Raw genomic sequence first — 15509 nt, forward strand, 5'->3', positions numbered from 1 at the left:
GGATAATTACCTTTATTAATACAACAAGAAACACAATTAAGACAACTCCAAACCTCTACACTACAAACGCAACTGTGCCATGTACATCATCCGGAGCAGTTCAGAACGGCTAGTCGCACTTGGCTGTGACTTTTGCTCTGACCGACCAATCAGAGGGCGGAAGAATGCTCACAGCCAGGATTCTGAAATCTGATTGGTTTAAGAAACTGACTGACTGTCTACTGATTCTGAAGGCCCTGGGCAGATTAGACGAAATGAGGAAAATAAACTGTTGGGAATAAATTAATATCATTTCATGGAACAAATATTAGAATTTAAGTTGTAAATGTAGGTCAGTGCTTCTGACAGTGTTTAGGCCAGCAGAGAAGGCCTTGCTGGCCCTGACGGCCTGCCACTGGTCCTGACAGAAATGTCCCCTCTTTGTCTTACTGAGAAAAACTTTATTCTTAAGCATTTACTCATTAGTTATGCTTCCGTGCCTCCCTCAAGTAAAATGATGCTCATACTGAGTAGTTCCTCCTTACTTCATGATTATGACAAGTTGCTACTGAGTTTTTTTACTGGCACAATTATCTCTTTAATAATAACAAGGATAATAACAACGAGGATTCTCAGAATATATTTTATGATTATATTCACACCACCCATATATTAATATTCACAGCCCAACTTGTTTTGATGTAAAAAAAAATACTGCTATAAAAATATGTGGGCACAGACAGTGCAGGCACACAGTGATAGGGTCTCTGTTTATTTTCTCTCTTCCTGCAGGGGACAGAAAATATACAAATGTCTGAAAATCTCCGATAGATTTAACCAAATAAACGGCCATTTTTGAAAAACCTGGTAGCAACAATCTGTGCTTTCGTTTTCATGCACCTCAAGCCACAATAAACGACTTTTCAAGTGCCATCTCAGCCAAGAGAAAGAGAGCATCGTGACACATCTTAAGAGCACAAACAACTGTGGGACTTTGCTGGGAATTTTCAGATATTTCAAACATATTTGAGAACCTTTGGGCTTATTTTCAACAAGATTAAGAAGGAAAAGGATTCGTCCATCACAACCACAAAGGGAGGATCAGAGATGGTGTTTTTTAGTACATTTTGTTCAGTGTGGCTGTTATACAAACTGAAAACAATGTGAGAATCAATACAGAAAAACTGACTGGGGCTTTAGCAATTTAATTCCCCACTGAAATATTCTCAGGCCAAAAAGCCTTTGATCCCAGGCTGTATGAGAGTCGCTTTTGCAGTTTCCATGTTGAAGTTGTAAACACATTAAACAGGTTTATACAGCTGAAAAGAGGAGCTTCTGTCAATCAGAGATAAATATGCAGTCAGTGGTGGCATGAGGTCTTATACATGGTCTTGATCCTGAGGGAATCCTCCTCTTTTCCTCTGTCATGAAATTGACCTTAGCTATTTTCTTCTGACTTATGGGAGTTCGAAGGTTCAAAAATACCCTCATAAATCAGATGAGGTCTATCAACATCTGTCTTTAATTTTTTTCCCCTTAGTCTTCTTTTGGGTCAATGACAATGTTCACCATCCCACAGCCCCTCAACTCACACATGCAGGACAATTGAGCCTTTTAAATGTAGATGTAGAGATACAAGATGTACAGGAATATCTCTTTTCACCTTCTGTAATCCTATCAGTGAAACAGAAAAATACAAATGCAGCATGCAAATCAGCTTGTATCAGGACTGTTGAACTGTGTATCCTCTGTTAAAAGGTACACATTTGAATTATAAATATTGCATACATTTCATTTATGGTTTTGAACAAAGCAGCAAAGTGCAAGTTTGTATTCAGTGGCACACAGGAAGTGGACACTATACAACATAATGCAACCCAATCCAGTACTAAACTTATACTACATTTAGGAGGTTGGTAATGTTTGGTTCTGGATGTTTATTCAGAGAAATTCATCACATTCAATTCCATATTAAAAAGATGTTTCACAGTGTTTTTTGTTTCTTTTGGAGTATTACTCAGTATCACAGACTTTGTGATCACAGTTTGTCAGTTTAAACACTAATCTTTGTCCATAGAGGCGGCACATGACCAACATTGATATGTTATTATGTAGCATCAGTGATGTGAAGCCCTCCGTCTCCAGTGCTGTCAGGGACACATCCAGAAGGCAATGGCACGCAACACATTCAGCCATTTAGGTTTGAGGACTTGGTTGGTGCGTGAATGAGTCAGAGTGTGTCCGGATTTACGCTGAGACAGAAATCAGACACACATTGGAAACATCTGAGACCCCACACACGATGTGATGTGCCAGGCCACAGCTGCCCTAGGTCCTGCTGAGACACAGGATGGACTGTTTCCTCCATACCAGACCAAACACACACACACACACTCACACACAAAAGAAAACACTGATGAAGGGTGGTCCTGACTGATTGATTGGCTGTGACCTTTTGTGTAACATCCCCAGCTTGATCCCGACTTGGAACCTTGTTTGAATGTCATTGTTAGTGGAGGCTAAATATTAGGAAATCAAAGATATGAAATTAAGAAATAGTGTTCCCTATATTGATTGACAAAGTTTTTGTGTTTTCACATCAATAAACTGTATTCAAGTTTTAACTGACTGAGAAACATCTAGTGCTCAGCAGCATGGACATTTTGCTGCTATTGGGCTTTTTGTTGGCCCCATTTTCAAGATTTCTCTCTGGATTTCTCTCTGGATATATACACACATCAAGAAGGGTTTGTAGAATCTCATTTTCCACCCATTCCTTGCAATGTGTGGTTCTCTTTCCTAGCATTCGTTTTGATGTCTCACTCTGGGATATCCATAGTGAGACATCTCCCTCTCTTGCTACTCACAGAACTGGTGTTACAAAGTAACCCCACGGTTGTCTTTCCTAGCATTTGTTTCAATGTCTCACTATGGCATATCCCATAGTGAGACATCACACGTATGCTACCCGGACGACTGGGGTTACAGAAGTAACCCAAAGTTTTGGAACGCCTGCTTCTGTCTTTAATTTTGAGAAACATTTCTCAATTTACATATTAAAACAAAAGACTAGCTAGGCCCAGAGGAAACAAAGAAGCCAATATGAAGTTGGTGTTAAGGAAAACATTTTGTGTTCCACTCCAAATAGTCCCCACATGTACCCCTGTCATCTGTTTCCACAGCATTACATCCTGGCATTCGGTGGCATCATTGCAGTCCCGCTCATCCTGGCCGAGCCGCTCTGTATAAAGGACAACAACGTTGCTAAAAGCCAGCTCATCTCCACCATATTCTTTGTGTCGGGATTATGCACGATACTGCAGACGTCTGTTGGCACCAGGTAACGCTGCCTTATTCTCTCACAGCACCTGACCCAGGAGGTACCAGGCCATCTAGAAATATTACTTAGAAGTTGTCAGTTCTCACGTGTGTGAAAAACATCCAGGTTACATGTGAGCTGCTTAGGTGCTCTCTGTGTAGAGGTGTTCATTTAAACAGCTCTATCAGTCAGGTTTAGTATTTACAGCAGGTACAAACTGAGGGAATGTCCCGGTTAAGAATGCCGACCAGATGGAGAAAAGTCTTGTATGCTTTCCTTGTCACACTTTGCCCTGGATGTTTAGATCTCTCATTATGAGGATGCGCACGTGCGTAAATCTTTATTTGTGGATGTGGTGGTCCACCTCTGTCCTCCCGCGGGGGGCCATCCGGCGCAGCTGATGTAGAGCTAAACTGCCAGACTGTTTGCCTATGGGATCTATATATGACAGAGTGGAAATGAGATTTATCCTTCAGGATAATTTTTTGACATAGTCTGCCACAAAGACTTATGATCTCCAGAGCTTACAGTTTAATTTGTGGTTTTCTTTTATAATCGCGATGTGAAATCCTGCCAGCCATTTGGCACTTTGATAGGAAAATCCTTCAGAAATTGATGCATTGATCTCAGCTGCCTCCTGCACACACACACACACAGCACAGTACAATAAAGTACAGGGCTCCACGCACACACACATTCCTGCCCCATCAGCATATGTTGCAACAGTAAGCCTGGGCAAATAGCTTTTGTGTGAGTTCTCCACCTACACATTTTGGGAAAAGTTTAAAGGGGGGAAAATGAGATCCCAGCAAACACTTTGACTTTGAAAAATAAGGAAGCTAATCTTTATTTGTATTGGGCCTTTCAAAATTGTGGTATGAAGGGCTTTGTGGAACAAGAGCATACAAGGATAGAAACACACACATACACAACAAACAAAAAGAGAACTACAAGGGCACTCGGAGAGCACATACCGACACCAAAGCCAATAATCCACTCTTCTGTGACAGCGGTTCTCAAACTTTTTGTATAAAATGATGCTAATTCGTTCTCTGTCCCTCATTTGATAAGATTTTGCCTCAGGGTCCCCCTTAAGAATTTTGCTTTTAGATGTTTTCTTACAGATAGCAAAAACAAATGGTTGTTACATATGTTCTGTCATTGTGAATGAAATGGGAAATGTGGATGAAAATTAGTTAACAATGTTAACTAATAATATAAAAATAATGATAATCCACGTTATTGAAAGATGTTTGCATTTCAGTTTTAAACAACCTCTTCCAAAGTTGACAGTGTGCAGCCGTCCGAATATTAGGTTAGCTCTTCAAATGAATGATGACAACATACATCTGTGATGAGAAATTAAAACTGCAAATATGAAAGAAAAATAAAAGAGAAAAACAATGCACTGAAGCCTGCAGAGGAAAATCTTAGTGCAGAATAAAGTAAATGTTGAGAAAGTAAGATTAGTCTGCCCAAGAAGCACTAATATTCTATGAGACTATGCTAACAGCAAACTGCTCATTAAAGTCTCAGCGCTCCCCTCAAGCTTTTGTTGAGGAGACCCAGATCATCTTAGTCCCCAGTGGCCTGACATCTTTTAGTTCAGTGACCTCTGACCTTTCATCCCCTCACCTTCCTGAATTGCAGGTTACCAATCCTCCAGGGTGGGACCTTCAGTTTCATCACTCCGACCCTGGCCATTCTCGCTCTGCCCAAGTGGCAGTGTCCAGCCCCCACAGCATCTGTGATGCTGTCAGTGCAGATGCAGAACATCACCAGTTCTCTGCAAATGCAAAATTCGGATGAGGTCTGGATGACACGAATGCGAGAGGTATGTAAAATGCTCAGCCTGAAGAGCTAGGGAATCCAACTGCTCGCTTTGGATGGTCATAGCAAAAGTAATGGTTTGGAGGGAACCACAAGCTTGTGTTTGATTTTTCACACCTTGATGTTGTGCTGAAAAAAACAGTCTAATGGTTCATAACCTTCTGCTCATCTCTATGTGTGTGCATCCAGAAAGCTCACACAAAATTCACCAATTTAGAAGATTTGCATACCAGACTTGATAAATAATCTTTAAACTATCGGTCCAAATCTGAATAATCTTTCTGTTTCATTGTAAATTAAAGTCAATTTTTTGATTGAAATTGAAAAAATTGGAGATACAAGTAAAATCCAAATAAAAGAAAAGCCAGAACCCATAAAGTATGTTAAATTGCAGATGTTTGTAGTTAAATGCTTCCAATGGGTCACTGACTCGCTAAGGAGTCACACTTTGGCTCATGTGACCATAACGACTCATGAGGGTACGAAGTGTCAACGACCCTCATGACCAACCCCAAGGTGACAACCCTACTAGAGGTTAAACAGCTGGTTTTCCCCTTCAGTCTCAGAACTGAAGAAGCCTTTTGGATGAGACGTGAAACGTCTTTAACAACCTAAAGATATTCGGTTGCCTTCGCTTCTGGTCCTTCAACTACCATGACTCGAATGAATGAGAACCTATCTCGACAAAACCCGAATAGTTTTGTTTAGTGCAAAAACGTGAAAACTGCTGAGACCCTTAAAATAGTACAGCATAGACCCATTTTCCATCACACAATACGCCACATTCCTTAAACATTGCTCTTTTTATGTCTTGGAATGAATCAGCCTCAATCTTTGCAATTTTATCTAAAATAATTTCCACTTTTGAGTATTTTATACCACTGTACCCCAAGCAGGGGTTGTATTTTTTTGTAAGACTCAACTTGCACTGTCTGTCAAACAATTTGATATAGTGTGATGGAAGTCAATAGTTCATTGTAAGTTAATAGTTTTTTATAAGTTAATTTCACATAGAAAACTTAGTTAAGAAACAGTTTCAATGTGATGCCGATGCCTCTACAGTATGACCCACATAAGCAAACCAACAGTGAGAAGAAAAGGCTGTTTCTATATAGTTATTCATAATGGCTGCCACCGGGCCAGATTCTGAAAATTAAAACCATTTTTTATGGTGGAGAGCTGGGGAGGAACTGAGGAGCCTGAGGAAAGACACTGTTTAGTATGGTGGGACAGCAGCTGATACTTCTGTGTAGCCAGCCAGTGGCAGAAGAGCTGGCCTGAACGTAATATTTTATGTTGGACTTAAGACTTGGGCTATCATCATATATATCTCTGTTGGCTTATGACTATGGAGACATAATAGACGCTATTAATCTTACATAGCTACAAATACATCACCTCCTCTCTGTACATCTGTAAGAACTTTATCATAGGAGGCGATGGTGCTCATAATGCTTTTGTCCATGGAGGCCATCGGAATCATCAAGTGAAGGTTTCTCACAGTTGCTTTAAGAAAGAAAAGTTTAAAGGTGTGTGACACATGCATCTAAGTTGTGTCCATCTTGCCTTGTGTCCACAGATCCAGGGAGCCATCCTGGTGTCCTCTCTGCTCCAGATTGTCCTGGGCTTTTCTGGGCTCGTGGGCCTCGTGTTGAAATACATTGGCCCTCTGGCCATCGCTCCCACCATCAACCTCATCGGCCTGTCACTGTTCATTGAAGCTGGAAAGAAGTCCGGGGGTCACTGGGGAATGGCTGCTCTGTAAGTGATGTGTTGCACTGAGCATATGAACATGTTTGAATGTATGTAGAATGTGTGTGTGTGTGTGTACTCTCTGATTTTGGGGTGGTTGGTAATGTAGATTGCCTCCAAAACATCACCTGCCTCCAGACTAGTCACTCACAGACTTGTATTGTAATAGTCAAGTTTCAACCTGTAGAGGGCAGTTGCTATATGCATATTTGTAACACAAAATGTAACATTTACATACTTTTCACCAAAATGTCAAGATTTGGTCCTAAATTGATCAGTAACACTACTAAATATCTATTTAAATTGATTTTCAGCAGAGAAAAGTGGTTTAGAGGTTTAGTTACTCTTTAAAGGGGAATTCTGGTATTGTTAAACCTTTGCCCCGTGTTTATATATTTTGGTGGGTGGGGATTAGTAGATACATGAAGTGCAGAGCCATGACATGGGCTGCAAAGTAATCCTTGTTGGCAACTGAGATCATCAAAATGTGCTTCCTAAAACTGCCACTGACAAGCTCCACTTCTTCAACAATCACTAATTTGGTTGAAATAAGCCCAAATTTCATCGCGTTGGATTGAAAATATGGAGAGAAGGGAAAGAGAGCAGAACATCAGAGAAGCAGTGAAAAACAGCAAAAAAGTCAGAACATTTTTGCAACTAACACATTGAATTAAGGGTTTAATTCGAAACAAGGAAACAACAAAGGCGGTGAATTTTTCACCTGGATCACCAAAGAGATGGTATGGCGCTTCACTTTCACACTGTGAACTGTAGGCTTTAGCTTCTATCTTAATCTTTTAAATCTTTCCACTGCTGAGTCAGTTTGACATCCTGGATATATCCTCCAGACACATCGTAGACCTTTCTGTCTGCTTCTCTCTGTATTTCCAACAATTAGATAATGTTTCCTCATGGAGGGCAGGCAGTGGGAGGTGTGCCAGCTCAGACAGCTGGACAGAGCAGCAGTGGTTAACAGTAGTGGCAGGGCTTAACAAAGGGTCAGTTCTTAGACCTTTCATAGACTGTCTCAGAGCTCTCCTAAACAGATGAACATTGCTTAATTAGATGTTTTTTATGATGGTGGAAGTGTGCCAAAAGCTGCTCAGTTGGGTTTATCTCTGAGGATTTGTCATCTGTCTCTGCCTATGCCTCCAGTACATGTACATTCAGCCGCCCACCAATAAATCTTACTGTCATTTAGTTTACACATTTTTTTAGAAAAGAGTTTATTTAACTCTGCAGTCGTTTCTGAGGCTGTAGTGTGTGATGCTGTTGAACTGTGCAGAAACATCAGCATCAACACCTATTTGGAATGAAATTCCAAATAACTATGAAATGGCAATACTTCACTAATAATGAATTAATAAGATTAATGAGGATATATTTAAGCAATATATCAATGACAAACATCAGCTTTACAAATACAGATAAAATAGAGATAAAATATGGGAACACATGGGAATTGAATTCCCAGAGAAAGAAGTCATATAAAAATCCCATTCATCCACCAAAAGCGTGTTTCTGTGCAGTCAAACGTCTGTAATCATTCACAACCACTATTTAAATTCACTTAATCTCAGCTACTGCTACTGCAACTCACTGTTCCTCATGAACTGCCCTTCTATTTACCTTCACTCCTGCCATGTCCAAGCCCTTGAAATGGGTCTTCATTTATCTCATTTATCTCCAGATAATTCAGACTAAAGCCATTACGTAGAGTGATCGTTGCGGGTTTTAAAAGGCTCGGCACATCCACCTCACGCTGCCATATATGGATGATCCTTCTTATACTTGAGTGCCCACCCCCCCACCCCCAGCCCAACAGTCACTGTTCAGGATAGCCTTGAGCTTATTGGAGCAGAGATGCTAACATTGTATGGTTGTAATTTAACTCTACCAGACTGCCAGTCTGTCATAAGACACAGTGCAGGGGAAATGTGGAAGTCTTTTTCCAAAACATAATCAATATTATATCCATAAAATGTTGACATCTTTTATTTATTACTTGAGGACAGGATTTAAACATAAGTATTGCATTAGAATAAACAATGGAGGGATTGGAAAAGGCTGAAAACCCTTCAGTGCTCAGAGTTCAGAGCACTGAGAGTTCAAGATTCTCACAGCTGAGGACTTCATGAAAGGAAGCCTCAGCATCTGCTGCACCTTCCAAACCTCCTGGCCCCGCCCTTGTTTTTTCAACAAGATAAATTGCTCTTTCTTAGAATTTGTTATTTTTTTCTAGTTCAAAAACATTGTTCATTCCATATGTCCAGCTATACTTTTAACTTGATTTTACTGCGGTCATAAATTTAATCTGGATCGGTATTTCAGATAATCATAATATTCAGATTCGGATGATTTGCTCCTTATGTGAGGCACACAGGTGCTGAGAGATACAGACGATTCCTACAGCCTTTACTCCAACATAGAAAGAGCCTTAAATATTGCCCGGAAGTTTGTTCGGTGGACCCTATAAAAGTGTTCACAAGGCAGCGACCATGACCCAAGTCACTGGCATTGGTCTTGTAGCATTTCACGCTCAGCATGCAGCATTTTCATGCACACCATGAAGTGCTTTGTGTGCAGCATGAAATGCCATTCAAAGTGAGGGAACAAGGTGAAGTCTTACAACGTTCAAATTACCGCTTTCACCACACTTTCACTCATACTCAAACGTAATCCTTTCAGCAACAAGGGGTTTTATGTGTGCATGCCTGCTGTGTAAAGTGACATGTGTATTCTTGCTCCGACCGCCTCATAACTGTGATGTATGAACGCTTGCCAAAGGAGCTGTGAACGAGGGCCAGGCCTTCAGGGAACTGAGTGTGAGTGACGCATTTTCCCTGTCCTTTGTTTTTCCCATAGCACAGTCTGTCTGATCCTCCTGTTTTCTCAGTATCTCAGCAAAGTTAATGTTCCAATGATTGCCTACAAGGACAAGAAGTGGTCGGTTTTCCAGTATCCACTCTTCAAGCTCTTCTCTGTGAGTTGCCAACAGTAATCAGATCTCATGCGCTCTGCTTGTTTTTGATCAAAACATTTTTCTTATTTTAGGACAATTGTTTCATAAAGCTTTTATTTTTTTATTTATTTATTTTAAATATATATAATCACCCAACAGCAAGCCAAAGTCTGCCAATCCAGTATACAGGCTTAAAAATGTTGCACTGACAATGGGGATCTTAGAAGCAGTTTTTTGTTGTTTTTTTGTTTTGTTTTGGCCTAAAAATCAAATAAATCAAATCAAAATTTTAGATAGATTATGTATATATATTTTTTAATTTTAGTAGAAGTTAAGTTACATTTTCTTCAGTCAGACAGGGTGGTAAAGTGGCTAGATAGAGTCATCAGATTTTTCAAACTGAAATACTGTCTGTGTCTCTTTCGTTTGGTGATGTGTATACCTGCGCATCATTTATACTCTCATTCTTCTTCTCATTCCTGGAGCCTCCAGGTAGATACTGTCACTTTAATGTACATATATACCAGTAAGATGAATGTTCCCTCACTTTGAGGGAGTTCTGTGTTAAGAAATCTCCTTTTAAATTAAATCTTTTCTCTTTTTTTTGACTTGAGCAAACAAAACCCCTGTCAAAGTCTTTTGAAGGATGATACCTGTCAGGTATATATTGCCTGTGGTGAGGGGCCAACACAGAGAATGTTTTTAAACCTTTATTTATTTAAGAATTGCTTAAAATGGCTTTGATCCTGCTTGTCATTCATGCAGCGACATACCTTGTCAGTGTGAGAGCTACAGTCAAGCAGAACTCAGGCTTGTATGCTGTTTGAATGTGAAAGTTATTTACACTGTGACAAAACGGACACACTATTGCACTCATTGGCTTTTTTCACCAAGCAGCATGACACATTTCTTTTAATGACCGCTGGAATAAAGTCCTGCAGGAAATTCTGTTTAAATCTTTGAGACACTCTGCATCTGATAATGAATTCTAGGCTTTGTTCGGGATGTGTGGTGCCTGGTTGGTCTGCTTCTTGCTGACCATCTTCAACGTCTTTCCTTCAAAATCCGAGGAGTACGGCTTCTCGGCCAGGACCGACATCAACCTGAATGCTGTGGCAAATGCCCCTTGGTTCCACGTGCCTTACCCAGGTAATAAACATCACATTTTTAAACATACTCTGAACCTGGATATGCAATCATACCCGATCGTTTAAACCTCAACGATACACACTAAACAACTAATATAATCCCAATGAAAGTATTGGAACACCTGACCTTTACCCCAGCAGGGACTTTAATGACGTCTCATTCTAAACACACAGACAGCTTTGCAGCTCTAACAGCTTCCACTCTTCTGTGAAGGCTTTCCACAACATGTTGGAGTGTTTCTGTGGGAATTTGTGCCCATTCATGCAGTAGAGCATTTGTGAGGTCACACACTGATGTTGGACCAAAAGGCCTGGCTCACAATCTCCGTTCCAGTTCATCCCAAAGGTGTTGGATGGGGTTGAGGTCAGGGCTCTGTGTGGGCCAGTCAAGTTCTTCCACACCAAACTCATCCAACCATGTCTTTATGGAGCTTTGCTTTGTGCACTGGGGCACAGTCATGCTGGAATAGAAAAGGGCCTTCAACAAACTGTTGCCACAAAGTTGGAAGCATAGCATTGTCCAAAAGATTTCCCTTCACCGGAAGTGAGGGGCCAAGCCCAACTCCCGACAAACACTCCGTAAAGAGGTGTGTCTGGATACTTTTGTCTGTATAGGGTACTTTGGCCCAACCACAACTGAAATCCTGGCACTGTGCCCACTGAATTGGTGACACTAATCTTGGGTGCACTCCTTGACACTGTGCTTACATAACTTATAACTTGGAAGCTGTTATAGCTGCAAAGATGTCTGTGTGTTTGGAATGATCCATCCATCCATCCATCCATCCATCTTCTTCCGCTTTATCCGGGACCGGGTCGCAGGGGCAGCAGCTTGAGCAGGGATACCCAGACTTCCCTCTCCCCAGACACTTCCTCCAGCTCTTCCGGGTGGACCCCAAGGCGTTCCCAGGCCAGCCGAGTGACATAGTCCCTCCAGCGGGTCCTGGGTCTTCCTCGGGGCCTCCTCCCGGTGGGGCATGCCCGAAACACCTCCCCAGGAAGGCGTCCAGGGGGCATTCGAAACAAATGCCCGAGTCACCTCAACTGGCTCCTTTCGACGTGGAGGAGCAGATCAAAAGAAGCCAGTTGTTTGGAATGAGATATCATTAAAGTCCCTGCTGGTGTGATGGTCAGCTGCAATACTTTTGTCTACATAGTGAAAATTTGGCTAGGCAGAAGTTAATACTGTTTGTCTTCCTTTGATTCTCCCATTGATATTCTTGTTAAAACAGAAGTGACTGATCTCATGTCCAGTGTATTTTGACAGTTTTTAACTCTTTTTCTTAAACATTTTCAATACTGAGACAGCTTATTACTTCCCCACGAAAGTTTGTATTCATTACAAATGTCACATGTGGGTATATTGTACGAATTGTGTGAAAGAGAAACATTTATGCTACCTCCAACATAATCAAACAGAAACAGTCTATGTACTTTCAAGGCAATATAGAAACAATAAAGCCAGGCAGGAATTTTCAGCTGTACCTCCCTTGGTGCCTACATTTGTTTCCCCAAACATAAAGGCTCCAGCTTCAGTTGTCACAGGTTCACAAAGAGTTTAAAACTGCTCAGCATTTTCATATATGCATTTCAATATGTTCAATAAGTTTTTACACTTGAGGCTGAAAGGTCTTTATATTAAAAAGAGAGTCACTGATGTAAACATTTATCCGATACACCCTGATCCTGAATCTGCTTATTCTACTGGATACAAAGTATTCATTACTGATGTGCAGTAAATGATGTGATGTCATGCATATTGAATAAATGTACATATTATTTTTGCATTTTTAATGTTAAAATTTGTTGTGTAAACCTTGGCTCATTTTTCCGTCCTCCAAATCCAAAGAACTAGCAGGTATCACTCATGCAGAAACAAGGGGATGATACCTCACTGGCTTCCCACCCAAGTACTTTAGGTTTATCTGAGCCAGAAGCATTGCCTGGGATTTAGAGGAGAGTTTGTGGTACTCATGTATCAAACTTTGACCGTTTGGATAAATAAATCATATTGCTGAATCCATTTCAATTCATTGCCTGTGACCACATGAATATATTTAACTCCTCAATTAGCCCAACATGTTAACCATGTAAAACTGTGCACTGTGGAGATGAAAATTTCTTCTAAACTGAAAATGAAAATCAAAGAGCTTCAGCAATAATAACAGTTTTAATCAGATTGTGCATATCACCAGGCAAAGAGCAAAAGCCCATGCTTATTTGTGTGGAAATTCTATAATCTGTAAACTTAAACTCAAAACAGGTTTCTGCTGGGAGTGTTGGGATGACTTCACTGTATTAAAATTTTTACAAATGTTTGGAATAAAAAGTGTAATAGCATGTAATTTGGATCTTTTCAGATGTTGTTTTAAGTCAGCACAGCATCCTTTTAACCTTTTAGTCTGGAAGATATTGTGCACCACTGCTTGGTCTCTCAACATATGAAGCCTCATGGTCTCTCAGGTAATCTGGTATCGTTCTGCGAGCCATTTCCTCAGTCAAGATACCGTTCTTTCAATTACTGTGCCAAGAAGAACTGGGACAAACCTTTGAAAGATTCATAGGATTGTCAAATTCGGGCAGAGATCCAGTCGGACTCTTTCAGTGTCTGTGGCTGTAGTTTGGAAACTCAATGCCTGCTCTGTGCCCACAGGTCAGTGGGGTGTACCAACAGTGAGTGTGTCTTCAGTCTTGGGTATGATGGCAGGCGTCTTGGCATCTACCATGGAATCAATCGGTGATTACTACGCTTGTGCTCGCTTGTCCGGCGCCCCTCCTCCACCAAATCATGCCATAAACCGTGGAATCGCTGTGGAGGGCATTGGCTGTATCCTGGCTGCACTGTGGGGAACGGGAAACGGCACCACCTCCTACAGCCAGAACATTGCTGCACTTGGCATTACTAAGGTACAAGTCATAATAGTCTGCTTTTGTGTTTTAACGAGCCAACAGTTTAGTAAGCAACTCCATATTTATACGTCATGTGGATTTCCGGTCAAGTCAGGTCCAGATCCAACATGTGCGTGAGGAAATGACAGCCAGAAGAGAGGTTCTCTGGCAGCCAATGGTCCATCAAAGAGAAGCCTGAGTGAGAAAAGAGTGAAGGAGGAGAAAATTAGGCAGGGAAAGAGAGATGCACAGTTTGCAACAAAACACAAATTAGAGAAATTCAGAGTCTGAACTTGAGTTTCTTTGTTGGATTCTTGTAAACAGGGCAAACATGGACTGCAAGCGCTAGGGTTATGAGATCCATTGAGTCTGCCACACGATTCTTCATGACCATTTATCTGGTGTCGTATTTCTGTCAACCTTATGAAAGTCAGTTGTATGTAATGTTTACTTTGTCCCTTCTGGGCTACTGTAGAATCATGACAGCAATGCAGAGTCCATGAAGAGAACCTGCTCCCAATATCGTAGATACACTTTATGGACAAAAGTATTGGGATAACTGACCTTTACACCAACAGGGAATTTAATGGCATCTCATTCTAAACACACAGTCAGCTTTGCAGCTCTAACAGCTTCCACTCTTCTGTGAAGGCTTTCCACAACATGTTGGAGTGTTTCTGTGGGAATTTGTGCCCATTCATGCAGTAGAGCATTTGTGAGGTCACACACTGATGTTGGACCAAAAGGCCTGGCTCACAATCTCCGTTCCAGTTCATCCCAAAGGTGTTGGATGGGGTTGAGGTCACAGCTTACATGGGCTGTGTGAGAAGGGTCAGAGTGCTTTGTGTTATTCTGCTATCAGGTCCTCTGCACTTTGTGACATTAGTTGAGTAACAAGCGGCTGTAAATAAATGAAAATTCCACATTTTTGTAATAGATTTATTAATAATTGTCCATTTTTGGCCTGTTTGAGGCAACAGTTTCTAACTTTGATTCCTGACTTTACCCACAGTCACAGAGCAAGAGCTCACTCCTGTGACATGCTGTATTTCTTCTGCACATGTGATGCACACAGTTATGTATTACAAAGTGCCAAATGCAGAGCAGACTAAATGACTTCTGGAATGTACAAATAATGATGATTTATGGGGAATTAATGTCTGTCTAGCTGAGAGTTTTGCAAGCTGTGGGCCGCTGCTCTGGTGACACTAAGTCCATGCTGGTAATGTAAAATTCACAGTTAATCTATCTGCTATGGGGATCATACAAGCATTTCAAAGTAGAATTTTAGAAATTCTAATAAAAGAATATGAAGTTATGCAGAGCCGTGGCATTTGCATAAATTGTCAGCTGAAACTCTGTCCATTCATCCACCTCTTATATATCACAGCTTAGCCTGTGCAGGGTCGCAGAGGTCGAGATGGGGTGCAACCTGGACAAGTCACCAGTTCATCAAAGGGCTGAGATACAGAGACAAACAAATAATTCACACTCACAATGATACCCACGGGACATTTAGAGTCACCAGTTAACCTAAGCTGCATGTCTTTGGAGTGTGGGAGGAAGCCGGAGTACAGCTGAAACTCGTTTTAAAATAATATTAATGAGCATAGCCCTCGGCTTAATGATT

At 41.0% G+C, this 15509-nt stretch overlaps 1 protein-coding gene across 2 annotated transcripts in view; it reads left to right on the forward strand.

The window, feature by feature from the left end:
• The window catches only part of si:dkey-106n21.1 (solute carrier family 23 member 2), a 41894-nt gene that overhangs the window by 13635 nt on the left and 12750 nt on the right, over positions 1-15509 (forward strand). For both annotated transcript variants that reach the window (XM_046394866.1, XM_046394868.1), the window contains exons 3-8: positions 3162-3319; positions 4949-5132; positions 6708-6889; positions 9746-9863; positions 10835-10991; positions 13644-13897. In XM_046394866.1, coding sequence (XP_046250822.1) covers positions 3162-3319; positions 4949-5132; positions 6708-6889; positions 9746-9863; positions 10835-10991; positions 13644-13897 — 1053 coding nt within the window. The remainder of the gene's footprint in view (positions 1-3161; positions 3320-4948; positions 5133-6707; positions 6890-9745; positions 9864-10834; positions 10992-13643; positions 13898-15509) is intronic.

Source organism: Scatophagus argus, chromosome 7 (genome assembly GCF_020382885.2).
Source record: "Scatophagus argus isolate fScaArg1 chromosome 7, fScaArg1.pri, whole genome shotgun sequence".
NCBI classification, from domain to species: Eukaryota; Metazoa; Chordata; class Actinopteri; family Scatophagidae; genus Scatophagus; species Scatophagus argus.